We start from the raw sequence: 15768 nt of genomic DNA on the forward strand, positions 1-15768 counted from the left end.
TGTTTTTGTGGTGCATTTCCATTTCTGTTTATAAATAGCTTTAAGTTTTGTGTCTAAGATCATGAATGAAAATCAGAAAATTGTTCTAGACTATTATCTTTTCTTCTTTAAATTTTTGGGAGTGTTTGTCTATCATGAAAGGCTAAATTAATCATCTCGAATCATCTTTACCAGTTTGTTACAAATTAAGGCTTGAGGACCATGAATAGATAAGAATGTGAAACCAGCAATGAACAAAGATGATAATGAAACAATCTAAATTCATAAATCATCTTGCTTGAAAGCTGTATCTTCCCAACTATTTTTTTCGGTAGCTAATACGAATTTTAATTTGACACGATTTTTATTAACAATGTAAAACTTGTTAATATTAGTATTGATTTGTTGATCCGTTTTTCATGTTAGTAATGGAAAAACATGAAAATATAATAAACCTATAATTATATGTGTACCCGTTACAATGGGGAGAGTAGTACCGCATCAGAGTATGACGTAATCGACATGTTTGTCATCTTGATCGAGTTCCCCTTTAGAAAGTATAGTTAAGGATACTCTTAAGGTTCTTGAGAGGAACCCGGTTTAGGAGAGAGAAGGCACACAAAATTGTTGTGTGTGTATGATTAGGTTATGTTGTTAATATTTATCTCTCTTTATATACACCCAAGGGGAAACCCTTTATTAGTTAATTAAGGGTAATATGGCCCATCAACAATTACCCAACTAATATATGATAAGGTATAATTAATTATTTTGATCTATTATACTATAAATGATAATGATGGCTACACACACACACACACACACACACACATATATATAGGGTAAGGTTAAAATGAAAACCCACTTGAGTTGTGAAAACCCGCGAAAACCCTATGTAACATCGTTTTTTTTTTGTTACATGTAATATATGTTGTAACATTTAATATAAAACATCGAAACATCAAAAAAAATGTTTTGTTATTTTTTAACATTTTTTACTAATTTTTATATATGTTTTTAGGAGAGAGAAAAAGTTATATTTATATTTACATTTTTTATTCATTTTAATTGTGGACCACAAGATTTAAATATTAATTAAAACATGTGGTTAAGAATGAGTTTCTAGAGTTTTAACAACTCAAGTGGGTTTTCATTTTATACTTAGCCTATATATATATATATATATATATATATATATATATTTAATCTTACATTCTTCCACTTTGCCAAGTAATCATTTATTATGAGTATTAGATAAGCCTGATCAGGGGTTAACACGCATTTTAGCTTTAAACTCAAACTGGAGCAGTTAAATACAGTCATTAAATTGAATATCAACTCAAGAACCCCATTAATCATACTGCAGTCCTTATTTAAAGCCTAAGTAGTTATAATCAAAATTTTCAAGTAAGCCCTTTAGAACGTTTGATTTGTATTATAATTTGTCTATATGTCATTATGCATGCAGAACATATTAAGAGGCATACAAAATCAAAACTGAGGAAAATTACTAGTTAGTCATTCATAGTACGATACGCAATTATACATTGTCATTAGTAATCTCGTCTTAATTATTAATCACTTTCATAAGACTTATGGGTGATAGACTTTTAGTTATCGGATCCTTAAGCATATCATGAATGTATTCGATACGAAAATTTATGGTTTAATCAGAAGATTGATTGATAGTAAACCAAATCTCAAACGTTATTCTGACTTATGGAGTTTAGTTTAATTTGCTAATAATAGCTTTATTCCATTCAGAAGATTGATTGATAGTAATGGTTTAATCAGAAGAGGTATGATCAATAAACTTTCCAACATCCATTTCAACTTTAGTTAGAGAGGTTACATAATCATCAATGTCAGTAGGTTTTAAAACCTAGATGGTCTCCTGAGTTGATTATTGGGTAATTTGAAAAGTCTCGGTTTTATGGATTAGCTCTTAGTTAGGTTGCTATCATTTTAAGGATTCTAAGTGTGTAACAGTTGGTGCAGTATGGTGTATAAGATGTGTAATCAGAACTAAATTCAGAGTAAAATTTAATGACTCCCCCCACCTCTTGTACTTCTAACAAGTCATTATAATGACTTTTACTGCTCCCACTAATTTTAGAAACCTTTAGGAATTGGCATGCTTAAGGTCAATATTTGAAGACCAGTATATTCTAATAGAGAAACAATTTAATAATATAAGTTGTTGTAGTTTCTCTTTATGAGGATTAGTTTAGAAAGAAATCTGTATGCCCATATTTAAGCAACAATGAAACTTTTTGTAAGAGTAGTATTAAATTCTAAGGAGATAAATTTTGATGGAACAGTGTTGTGATGGAGCAGTGTCTTATACAAGAGGTGTAAATTGAGATGATATCAAGTTTTCACTCCCCACCTCTTGCAAATTTTGCAACTTATGATTAAGACACTTAAGGCTCCCACTGATCTTCGATATCTCTAGGAAAACTACATGAGAAGTTTCAATAATGTACGTGATGTGGGATTTTCTCATACATATATTAGACTTGATTTGATTTCCTTAACTTTCATATATCATAAGAAACTTAGGGACACATTTAGTAGAAATCATATTAAGTATATATGAACAGATCTCTTTAAGGCTATGGAACATAGAAGACATACAAGTAAATAGTCTATAAATGATAAATGAATTATGTTCGAATATTTCTGTTTGAATAAGTTCCACGAATGTAAGTGAAATACAACTTCTGGTGGACCCATACTTATTTCTTAAGCCAAGTAATGTTTAGGGCATCTAACACATGATTTAAAATCAATAAGAATGAGATTATATGAAAAAATCACCCTCATCAACCATGTCTTGATTTCTCATGAAATTTGATTTTAATGGATGAATTTTATAGGTCTCATTTTTCTTTTGTTAAATTTTTATTTGCATGATAACAAAAGTTAGTATCATCTATTCTATTTTATAAATGTTTCAATCCAGATGTTGATAACAACTAATATGAGAGTTTAAGGTAAGGGTGACTTTATGTTGGCTATGCAAACCTCATAGCTGTCATAATTTAGCTTAAGTATTGATACAAAAATCTGATTAATCTCCAGAATATTTAAGGTGTCATAAAGCGTAATTAGAAGACAATTTATTATGGTTCTAATAACCTTAACATTTAAATTTGTCACTAACACTCATGTTAGTTATTTGTTGATATCGGGTAAACATATAGAACTAGACTCAACCAATCATGTGGTAATGAGAATATTATGATTAGCATACTTAAATATCATTAATATACGACTATCAATTTTAGCCAGTTGTTCTTTTGAATTATGGATAGTTTTGTTGTTTATGCTTAATCTAATGACATATTTTTGCAATAAGACTTCTCCTTAGAGAACTTAGAGCTGGAAGTAATACTTGTATTTTGTCTATGAAACTTATAATTATCCTCTTTTAGGTTTTAGTGGTAGTCGGTTGAATAACATCTTATTTCTAGTGCCAAACATTTCTTTTCTTGTACATATATGTTGCTGATCAACACGCTCATTTTCTTTTGGTACTTCTGAGTGTTATAGTTGATTCTTGATGCATCAAATTGTACTAGTCAAAATTTAGTATGTAATGCACTGAAAATTGTAATTATTTCCATGTGTAAGCCCTTCATATTATGGGTCATGGTATTGTATATTATGATATATTTAGGGATACCATTTAACCTTATAGTTATAATTTAGAAGGAATGCATACATCTTAGGAGTTATTTATATTTGTCTTAGGAAAAACTAAATTTAGAATAACTCTAGTGATAGCATTTATTTAAATAACTTCTTGATTATCTTTATCATAAGAGATATTATGATTGACTCATCCCATTTGTTATCATCTAGTTTTCAATATAATGATTGCTATTAGAAAGAACAGTATGATAGTTATATCATGTTAGGGGATAATTAAAACTGAGAAGAGCTAAATGGTATTGAAACTCTTTATGATGTAAAACTTATATTATGTTTTAATATTAGAGTGGATGATTAAGATGAGATAGTTATTTATAGAAGAAAATTATAATGAGTATGTTATAGGATATTAAAACAATACAGATTAAAATTTATGATCATTAAATTAATGAAGGATCATTAATGTGAGGATCACTATATTTTATTGAACATGTGATATGTCTATAGACTATAATTAAAAGTTCTAATTAAACAAAAAATAAATCACCTTTGGGCAGAATTAAATTTTATTTAAGTATGTGTGCAAAACAATTGTAACGCATCACCTTTGGGCAGAAGTGAGACAATTATTTTAGCTATGCACGAGCTAGATTTTCTAGATAAAATGTAACACATCACCTTTGGGTAGAAATGAGACATTTATATCACGTTAGGCAAAACTAACAAAAGCTTGTAGTAGTTAGACTTGAATGATAAGGTAGACGTAACACATCACCTTTGGGCAGAAGTGATACATCAAAATTCACTCAAGTTAAGCTTTTTATGTTTTGAAAAATTTTATATGATTTAATTGTTTACAAAACATTTAAATAGGAACAGTTTATGGGAAAATTAGAGTTCTCGCGAAAGTAGTTATCGAGACTTTTGAGTTATCGGGAATTATGAGTTCTCGGGAATTTTAGTGAGCTCGACTTTAGTGGGTTTTCGGGATTATGAGAGTTTTCAGGTTTTGTAAGGTTTTCGGGATTTTGGTCAACCAAACACCATTTTAGAATAAACCGAAATCTATTTTTAAATCTTTAACCCATAAACTATTTTTAACCAATAAACTATTTTATCCTATAAATTATTTTTAAATCCCATAAACTAATTTATGATAAAGATGAAATTCGAATTTAAATGAATTATCTTGTTTTCTAATTTAAATGATTTAATTATAATTATCCAAGATTTTGAAATCTTTTATTGATTAAACTATATCACGTTTCAAATTTTTTAATAAATAAAAATCAATCAATATTGAAAACAACATATTTTATTCCTACGATTCATCCAAAATAAAGACGATTTTTCGAATTTTATGATGAACATGAAGAACATCTTCGAAGAATCTTTAGTCAGTTTTTCCTGGAATCGAAATCTTAAACATACTTTAAATAGATTTTGAGTATATTAGAGTTTTAATTATGAATTTTAGCAATTATAACCAGTTTTCTTAACAAAACATGAAAACAGAAATCCGAAAAAAGTAGGGTTTTAATCAAAATTCATGTCTTTCGACTTTAATTTCATATTTAGGAAAAACATGAAGAACTGATTAATCAACATCTCTTTGATACCACATGTTGATCAGTTCTTCATATTAGTAATGGAAAAACATGAAAATATAATAAAACTATAATTATATGCGTACCCGTTATAGTAGGGAGAGTAGTAACCGCATCAGAATATGACGTAGTCGACATGTTTGTCATCTTGATCGAATTCCCCTTTAGGATGTATAGTTAAGGATGGTGTTAGGGTTCTTGAGAGGAACCCGATTTAGGAGAGAGGAGGCACACAAAATTGTTATGTGTGTGTAATTAGATTATGACGTTAATATTTATCTCTCTTTATATACACTTAAGGGGAAACCCTTTATTAGTTAATTAAGGGTAATATAGGCTATCAGCAATTACCCAACTAATATATGATAAGGTAATTAATTATTTTGATCTATTATACTATAAATGATAATGACGGCCACACATAAATATATATAATTATATATTTAATCTTACATGATTTCAATAGACAATTATACAAAACATAGTTTATGTTAAGTAGAAAACCAGTAAGCAAAACATAGACAAAATAGCAAAAGACGTCCGTTACGTTGGATCGTTTTTTCAATAGACATCCTTTAGCAAAAGAAATAGCAGAAAACGTCTTTTACGTTTAAAATGTCTAGCACATTACGTCCTTTAGCCCTGACCCGGTTAAATTTTCTCGTTAAATCCTGTCATGTGCCTTGCACATGAGGGTATTTTTGTAAATTTTCATATTTAATTAATAATTAAAAATAAAAACATAAATACAATTAAAAAAGCATTTTAACAAATAAATTAAAAAGAATATTATATATATAAAAATATTCTATGCCTCTCTCTTCTTTTTCACCCTCTACACAACCACCACCACCACCACATCTGACCACCACTACCACTACCATGTTTGCTGTAATGCCAGCCTAACACATCATAATAGTTCTTCCTTTTAATCTTGTACTTTGTTCTTGAGTAGCCAACCCCAAACCCAAACTTGACTTGAGTCCCAACTTCAACCCGGTTGATTGCCCTATCTCATACACCGTCATCGGAATCGGCGCCGGCACCAGCGATGAAACCCTCATCTTTGGAAGCATCCATCTCGAATCAATCAAACGAACCCTCATCGGAACCGGCGCCGTCATCGGAACAGGTTAGGTTCAAGTAGTAGTTTCATGTCGGGAATCTTCATCTAAATAGATGGAGGTTCGTTGGCGGTACTGTGAGACGGTGGTTTGTGGCGGAGGTGGGCGGCGGCCATGGAAGGTGTAATTGAGAAGTGTTTGGGGGAAGACGAAGGGTTTGATCGGTGTGAATGTGTGATGGTGGTCCCAAAACCCTTACCTACACAGACCTGGTGGTGGCCGGTGGTGGTATGTGGCAGTGACCGGTGGTGTTTTCTTGATTGTATAAAGACATAGAGTAGAGAGAAAGAATGAGTTAATATTGGGTTTAAAGGTTTTGATCTAGGGGGAATTTGGATTATCAAATACAAATTGTGTCTTAGGGTTTTGATTTGGGGGATTTACTTGTTGAAAGCAAGGGTGGGAGAGAGAGAGAGTTTTGTATTTTTTTTATCATGGCTCAAACTTTAAATAATCTACACAAATAGTCCCTTAACAAGTAGAAAGACGAATTTACCCCCGTGTGCCTTACACATGACTATATTTAACGAAAAAGATTAACTGGGTTAGTGCCAAAGGATGTAGCGTGAAAAGAATTTGAAACATGATGTATGACTTTTGCTATTTCTTTTGCTAAAAGATGTCTATTGAAAAAACGATCAAACGTAAATGACGTCTTTTGTTATTTTGTCCAAAACATAAGTAATCTCATTGTCCATTAGTAAAACACTAAAAGGTGATATGTGGACCACGGGTATAGATATAAAAAAGAGAGAAAGGAAAGACGGTGGAAGACGGTATATTTAATGTTGCTTCCTATGTATCTCTCTATGGGCGTGGTCAGCCATCCTTTTATCATTATGCCAACACATCCATCCCATGTAAGCCATCGATAAATCCAACTTTGTTCTTGGCAAACAAGAAATTCATCATCTCTTGTGACCAATCATGGTGGTTTGAATTAGTTACCACATCGTTGGCATGCAGTTGTTTGGTGTAATCTAGTGCATTAATGTTATAGAGTGAGTTTGAATTGATAATATCCGATTCATGCTTGGTTTTTTCTTTGTCGTTGGCCAGCCATATATAGCGGCCTAACTGCGGTTTAGGATTTCTTGGTGGTGTTGGATTCACGCTATGATACCATAGAGAATTGGTACACAACCTTCTATGTTTTTCATTAAATAAAAGATCAAGTATACTGGATATAAAAAGGAGAAAACTCCAACATAAAAGGAAACGAATAAACCTAGATAACAAAAGATATGACCAAATACTATTCTAGTTTTTAAACTTGATCGATTCTCTTTTAAAATTCTATGAAATGTAACTTTCTTTTCAAATGCCTCTTTATTCAACTCTGATTTAAGTTGAACAGGTTTACTACCACATAATAACACATGTACGTATTTGAATTCCAAAACGCTATACTTAAATTATTATAAATAGCGAAACTGGACAATTTCAATTCGGTGATCAAAACATCTTTCAAAGTACCCTTTATGTACGTACTTCTATACCGTTTCAAACGTATTAATATTTTAAAATTTAAATAATATACCATGCCTTAAATTGCTCAGTCATATCTAGCTACCCTCATTGACCAAAAACCTTGATCTCTCCACTACCTCACTTCCTCTCTCTTTCCTCAAATAACCAAATGCATACATCCCTTGATATATATACATAGGTATCACAACACACAAAGTTAAACAAAATCATTGTTCATATTTTAGCTAGATACATATACATATAATATACATATAGTTAGAGATTTTGGTGTCAAAATGGAACACCAAAAACAATCAGGAAAACCTATCAACAAAATCTTGAAGTATCTTCCAAGAGCAACATCCTCAGTTTCATTTCAAAACCCTCAAATTTACAGCCCGGTTAAAGACAAGAAACCATGCGAAAAACCGCACAAATCCAACCTCGGGATCGGCTTCACCGGTCCCATGATGTCCATAGTTCCATCTTCGGACACTCGCCTAAAAATCAAGAGCGGTAACGACTCTCCCAAACTCGTATTCGAACCTACTTCCCCAAGAGTCTCATGTATGGGACAAGTCAAGTGTAAACACTATAGAAAACTAGCCGCAGCTGCTGCGGCTGCTAACGCAGCCAAAACCGCTACCAAAACCAATAAGTTTTCACGTGCGACCTCGTTTACTCCAGTGACAACTCACAACAAAGAAGAAGATAAAGAAAAGGTTACAAAGAGCAAGAAGAAAGGGATCAAGGGCTTATTCGGCAGCCGAAAAAAGGTTGATGCAAAGGACAACAAGTCCAAAACGGCGTCGTATCTTCCTAAGGCTCCAAGTTTGGGAAACATGAAGAGATTTGCGAGTGGAAGAGACGCGTTTGCAAGTTTCGATTGGACAACACAAGTTACACCGTTGGATTGTGCTCAAAGGAATTATTTCACGGACGACGAAAGAGACGTTAGTGACGGCGAAGAGGTCATGATCCCGTCATCTGCACCGGTTATGGAAAGGAACAAAGGGGTTTGTGATAATTTTGTTAGGGTTGGAGGTGTGAATTTAGAGCCAAGAAAGGAGATTAATTTGTGGAAGAGAAGAACTATGGCTCAACCTAAACCTTTGCAATTGCAGATTGTTGCAAATTAGTTTTTTAGTTTTTTTATTATGATGGTTTTTTGATGCCTTCTTTTTGGTATTCTAATGACTTGAATGTGTAGATATCAAGAAATATTTGAGTCATTTTGTATGCTATATTAATGAAGAATTAATGTTCTTTGTTTGAAGATTAGAATGTTAATTGTGTACTTTGTACATAATAGAAAAGATTGTCAAAATATTGTAATGTGATAATGTTGTACTCAGCCACTCACTTGAAGAGTTAATTTCGAACGTCTATTTTAACCTCGCAATAGGGTGAGCAGAAAACCGAATTAACCAAATCGAAACCGAATTAACAAAAAAAAAACGCACCGAAAAAACCGAGCCGAAGCATTAACCGACGGTTAATTTTTTGATTTTTTGAAAAACCGAAATTTAGGTTTTGATTCGGTTATCCATTTCTAAAAAACCGAAAAAACCCGAATCAAACCGATTGATGATGGTAAAGATTATCAAGATGATAAGGAATGAACTAAACTTTTAAGATAAACAAATAATATGATGAATGAAGATCGAGACTAAACTTTTAACATTTTTTAATTATTAAACTCTATTTAGGTAATTTTTATTCGTATAGTTCTACATAACACGTGCTTATTTTTGTCTTTTGAATTCAATATATATGTGGACTATGATACTTTACACGTTGGTATACAAGCTTAAAATATGCATTTTCATTTTTAAATTTTTTTGCAATGTCAACGCATAATTGAAAACAAACCGAAAATAATCGAACCGAAACCGAAATTAACCGAAAACCGAACGGTTTGCATATTAAAATAACTGATTACTTCGGTTTGGGTTTGGGTTTCGCCTAATAACCGAACCGAACTAAACCGTGCTCACCCCTACCTCGCAATAATCATAACGTAAAGCAAGTTGATAAATTCAAATTTTTCAGTATGATATTGTAATAAATGAGTAAATTACAAAATTCATCATTTAGAATATTGTTAATTACGAAATAGATCTTTTACGTTTAATAAGTACAGAGCAGACTATTTCAATGATTTTACAAAATTTGAATTAAGTTTACTAAGTACAAAACTAGTCTCGAGAGGCAAGCATGCGATGCAATATGATCAAGTTGTGTAGTCAATATTTGTGGAAGGAACTATCCATGTATTTCCAAAAATGCTTTTTTTTATATGGCCATTAATTAGATTGATGTATATGTTTAGCTAAATTACTAGTATTTTTTATATGTGTATTTTTAAAAATTAATGAATGATTGATCAGTTTTTCTAATTTATTAATTTACTATAAATAACTTTTGTAAGCCAATAATGTATGCAGAAAGATATAAATAATGAATGATTTGGACTCGCATTATATTTGCAATTTACTTCTCTTTATTTCAATCGATATATAAACACCTACTTAAAGTTGCATGTGAAACAAACTAACCCAATTTATTACTATAAACACCTATGATTAACCAAAAATCTATATCTGGGTTTGTTTTATCTTTTTTATTTTTCGAACAACTAAATATTATACTTTATAAAATTAAATCATTGACATAATATTCTACATCTTAAGCAATGTAAAATATAAAAATTAGTTTATTGGTGACTATTTCAATAATTTTTAGTAGCTTAACCAATAACAAAATAGTTGAAAATGATTGATTCGGTTAACTATCAAACTAGGCTTGTTGTTTTTAATATTCGAATTCTTAAAACGTCTAACGTACTCAAACCTAAATATCGAAATAATATAATTTTTTGATACAAATAACTCAATACAGCCAAAGGTTATTGATCCCATTCCCAGTCACACTTTTCGAACACAAAGCCATTAATTGGAAAGTGTAGGATAGACATAGATATATCCATCACAACCGAAATGCTTATTTTTCCTTTTGGCTCCTTTTGTCTTTTCTTGCTGCATAAAAAAATGGTGACCTAAATAAAAAAAATAATAAAATAAAAATAAAAAAAAGCTAAAAATAAATAACTTCTTATATAACTCGTGTACTTCACACCATATATATAACAGTACCATCTTTTCCACAACCGTATATAGGTACAAATACAATTAATAAATGTGTCTTACCTAGTTCCATTTAGTTCAATTATGATATTTAAATATTGTATCCATTAAATTTAGTTATTTTGGTAAATAAAAAATATTTAACCATTTCTTTAAAAAGATTTAAACTTTTAAAAGGAGTATTCGTTTAATAAAAGTTGGTTTAAAGTTATAAACTCAAACGACTACCAATGATTCAACGAATTATTATTATTATTATTATTATTATTATTATTATTATTATTATTATTATTATATATAATAAAATAATACATGTAACTAAGACTTGCCAAGCGACCCGTGTACTTATCCAAATCCAACAAAGCCGGCAGCCGCCTTTGGAAATTTCTGTGTGTTTCCTACACGACCCCCCCCCCCCCCCCCCTCTCCCCAAACCACACACACACACACAATTCTTTGGTAAAAATACAACACAATCCCTAAGATTTACACAAGAAACTTGGATTAATTGGTTACAAAATTGAAAGTTAAAGTTAACTTCTACCATGTTCATATACCCTTACGGACAGACATGCACAAGCAAATGACATAAGTTAAAAGTATTGAATGATATTATTATTTGTATATAGTTCGTTTTTAGATTAAAAGAGTTTACAAATATCAAATTATATGAACACTGAAATCAATATCAAAATAATCACAACCATGTATCTATATATCAAACATCTAAAGTTGGTTCAATCTCTTCTAAATGAATGGAGGATATTAATCCGTTGGTGTCAATTTCAATAATGTCTCATCAATGTATTTTATTATGTAAACACAAATAAAACCAAATTATTATTCAAATATAAAGAGTAAAATACTAAAATAATCAAGAGATTTTAATTATAATATTCTTGATGAATGAAGTGACTGACAAGGAGTTTTGTCTTTAAAATACCAAAAAGAAGTAACATATAATGTGGTGCTTATTATATTGCTACATACTTAATTAGTGTTTCACCTAACAAATTTTAAAACGTATTCGGAGTAAACCGACAAACAAGATTTAGTTAATAGTTGTTGATGTCCACATGCACATATAATAAAAGAAAAAGACAAACATATCAACCTAACTTTATGTTGTAACGGGCCCAAGGTAAACCTTTAAAACCAAGTGATCTTGTTGAATTTTTCCTCATAGCACTTATCCCATCAAAATTTAAGTGAATGAGTTTTTTATTTCTTTCTTTGTTTTTCTTTTTTCCTGTTGGTCTGCAATAAGTAATTGTACTTGGTGTGATATAAAACCAAGACTGATATATAGTTGGGAAAATTCGTCTTTTTTAAGGGAAAATCCACTTATGTTCTAAAGTTCGAGCTAATCTTAAATATCCCCACTCAAATAGATCGTCACACTTTGTTTTGAAGTATGATCACGCTTTTATATAATCATCATATTTAAATTAAAACTTCAAATCAAACTATGCGTCCACCTCAGTTCCAAAATTAAACTATGCGGGATGTTCCGTTTAACTTTGAACAAAATCTAATTTTTTATTTTCTAGTTGTATTGGAAAACAAATGCGTTAAGTTGAGGTCGGGGATTCAAAAATTATACCATACCATGTTTTGGTGTTTTTGTTCTTTCTTGGCATTGCAATAAGATTATGAGAATTGCAGTCCGGCCCTTTACGTCTTCAAGATAACTCATCTCATGTTTATTTGATTTGATTTCTCAATTTAATCTCTTTTACTTTTATTTAATTACTTGTAACCCTTTTTTAATTTTTTTTTTTTGAAATGAATAAATATTTACGCACTATTGGATTTGAACCTCTAAATCCTATTTAACACCCTAACCATCTTATCGCTACACCAAAATAAGAATGGCAACCCTCTTTTAAATTACTAAATACTTCGGTCACATTTAGTTATATAAACTCACAGGGAAAATAAGTGTATATAAAATCGAAAATCGTATTACACACCTTTAAGTGTGTTCAAGTTATGATTGATATTTTTAACACAAATAAGTATACGAATTATGTTTGGGTCTATCAGTTCAACCCCCAAATTAGCCCACAACACGAGTGATATTACAATACAAAGTTGATGAAATTGAATAAATATTACAAACAAAAGTACTTTTTATCAAGATTATACCATTCCCATTACAATTTTGAAAAAGAAAAGTATTACAAATAACTAATGTATATCTATAATCTACCTATTCTAATAAAATAAAATAAATGTGGACACTTGTCATGTTTTGGTTAATTCTCATAATTTTTTCCCTTCAAAACTAATTTACCCTAATATATGTAATAAATCAATAATTATTCACTTTCCTTTTACACTATATTTATATAATATCTATATATTTTTATAAATATAAATATTAACATATTATTTTACTACATATTTCAAAATACTTGGTGAATTTCAAAAATTAACAACAAATCATGTTTCTCAAATGAAAATTGTTTCGGGTTTTTTTATGGAACTTAAATTTGATATTATGAGTCAAAAGTTGGTAAATAGATTATTTGGTACAAATTAACTACATTTATGTTAAAATTTGTTACGGGTCAAAAATGAAAATTTTGAGTATTTTTAAAAGTTTGAGAATGCAAAATAGATTTATTTTCAAATTTGTTATGGGTTTAAAGTGTTGACTTTGAAATGTCAAAAGTATGAAAGTTAGAATTTTAAATATGATTCGGGTTTCAAATTTATTTTTAAGGGCATTTTTTAAAATAATCAAAAGGTTCGAGATTTGGCAAACTGACTATTTTTCTCTCAACTATTAAAATGTAAGATAAGACTGCGAACACTTTCGACATACCACCCCCATGCCTATAAATGCTTCTAACTTTTATCAATTTTGAAATATTTATGTTAACATTAAGTTTTCCTTCAATGGTGATCAGAACGTTATACGGGAAGCATGTCATGAAAAACTATGCTCAAATGAAACAAAATATTCGCAAAATTGGATGTGTTAACATGTTATTTTTTATGTTGTCATTATAACAAAGTCGAGAAGCCATCTGAAACTTATCAAAATCTTTTTCATGGTGTAGCTCAGAAAAACATAGCTCTTGAAGAACATCCATTGTAACAATTTAATGTTCTACTTTCTTTAATGAGTGCTAAATTGATAAATATATCAATAAATGTAACGCTCCTTTTGTATTTAGACTGAGTGGTTAGAACTACTATCGTATGAGAAGCTTTATTTCCGAAATTGGTTCATAACCAAAAGTCTTTCAATTATACATATATGGCACCGAGAATGAATTTTTCAATAGAAAGAAATATTTTCGGGTACGTTTTTGTACGAGCATTTTTTTATTAAGTTCATTTAAAAAATAATTTTTTGATATAAATAAAATCAATTTATGTACCCCATTGTATAGATACAATCATAGATATAATATACTTTTTTTCATATACGTTATGTAATTATTTGTTTTACTTATAATTTTATAATTTGAATTATCACGTGTGTGACACGGGCTCTAAAACTAGTCTATAATATATAAAAATGAAACCTTTAAAAGCTCTCTGGTTGCATCCTATTTTTTCTCAAGCCACCGGATTATTTTATTTGTAAATGGAGGTTTCTCATGCATTTGATTTGAATTTATGGGTATGGTTCTCACCAAACCCAGATAGCTCTTAAACGGGTTATAACATCTCGTTAGATTAAAAATTAATCTTATCAAATATTTGATGTGAAAATCTTATAAAATAGGGATATACAAAAAATTAGTATATGATTTTTTTTAAAAGATATTATTTATAATTAAGAAACAATTTTGTAGTAAAAAAGTAAGTGGGTCTTATGTCTAACCAAACCCGGATAGCTTTTAAACAGGGTTATAACATCTCATTTATTTGTGAAACTCTTTCATCCCTAAATATATTATTAGTTTCCTTACAATAAATAAAATTAATATCCAAAAAAATATATAAATATTAGAAACGAATAATGCAAAACAACCCCCGTAATATGTGGGATAATAAGAAACAATTCTATAGCAAAAAAATAAACGGGTCATAGGTCACCAAATCCAGATAGCTTTTAAACGAGGTATAAGATATCATTTATTTGTGAAACACTTTTATCATCAAACGTTAAGTATATTTATTAACTTTCTTACAATAAAGAAAATTAAAATTCAAAACATAAGTATTTAAAAAACAAAAATATAAAACAACCCCCGTAACAAGGAGGATAAATACTAATTTAAATATATTTTTTGTAAAGAGAAATAAGTCAAGAAATCCATGGAATTTATTATTGAGTTTGAGCTCATCGCGCATGGGCCCCTGGCCTGTTAATCAAATCCATTACTTTTCTTTACTAATGATTTATTTAGCCCTATTATTGTTGGGCTTCATATTCGACGTGTGACGTGTCATTCAAATGGGCCAAGCAGCATAACAATATACTATTATACTATATGGTCTAAATCCATTGTTATGAAATAATGGTTTTATGGTATTGGTCTATTGGATTAACCTAAACTCATTGGACTTTTATCTTATACTCCATTATGCTTAAGTTGATCAAGCATGTTTAATTTTCATGGTATGGTTACTTATATATTATGTTTCACAAGATAATAATGATATGAACATCAGCATGATAATATTGTCCACCGTGTCAAATGGGCCTATCTTTTTCTCTCATTTTTTCCTTTATCTTTTCATTTCAAATAGTTGCATATTTTCACAGTTTTTTCATAATTTGTAATGATTTGCTATATAACAAGGATGTTCTAAATGACTGTT

At 30.0% G+C, this 15768-nt stretch overlaps 1 protein-coding gene across 1 annotated transcript; it reads left to right on the top strand.

The window, feature by feature from the left end:
- The first annotated feature begins 7967 nt into the window (after positions 1–7967).
- LOC143603693 (uncharacterized protein At1g76070-like) lies at positions 7968–8991 on the top strand. Its single transcript, XM_077080425.1, has one exon. It carries the CDS (start codon positions 8134–8136, stop codon positions 8974–8976), a length of 843 nt encoding a protein of 280 aa, XP_076936540.1. The 5' UTR covers positions 7968–8133; the 3' UTR covers positions 8977–8991.
- Positions 8992–15768: the final 6777 nt, after the last annotated feature.

This window comes from Bidens hawaiensis, unplaced genomic scaffold, assembly GCF_021521415.1.
Source record: "Bidens hawaiensis isolate Kalapana, Puna unplaced genomic scaffold, B.hawaiensis_p1.1 tig00062436_1, whole genome shotgun sequence".
Classification (NCBI taxonomy): domain Eukaryota; kingdom Viridiplantae; phylum Streptophyta; class Magnoliopsida; order Asterales; family Asteraceae; genus Bidens; species Bidens hawaiensis.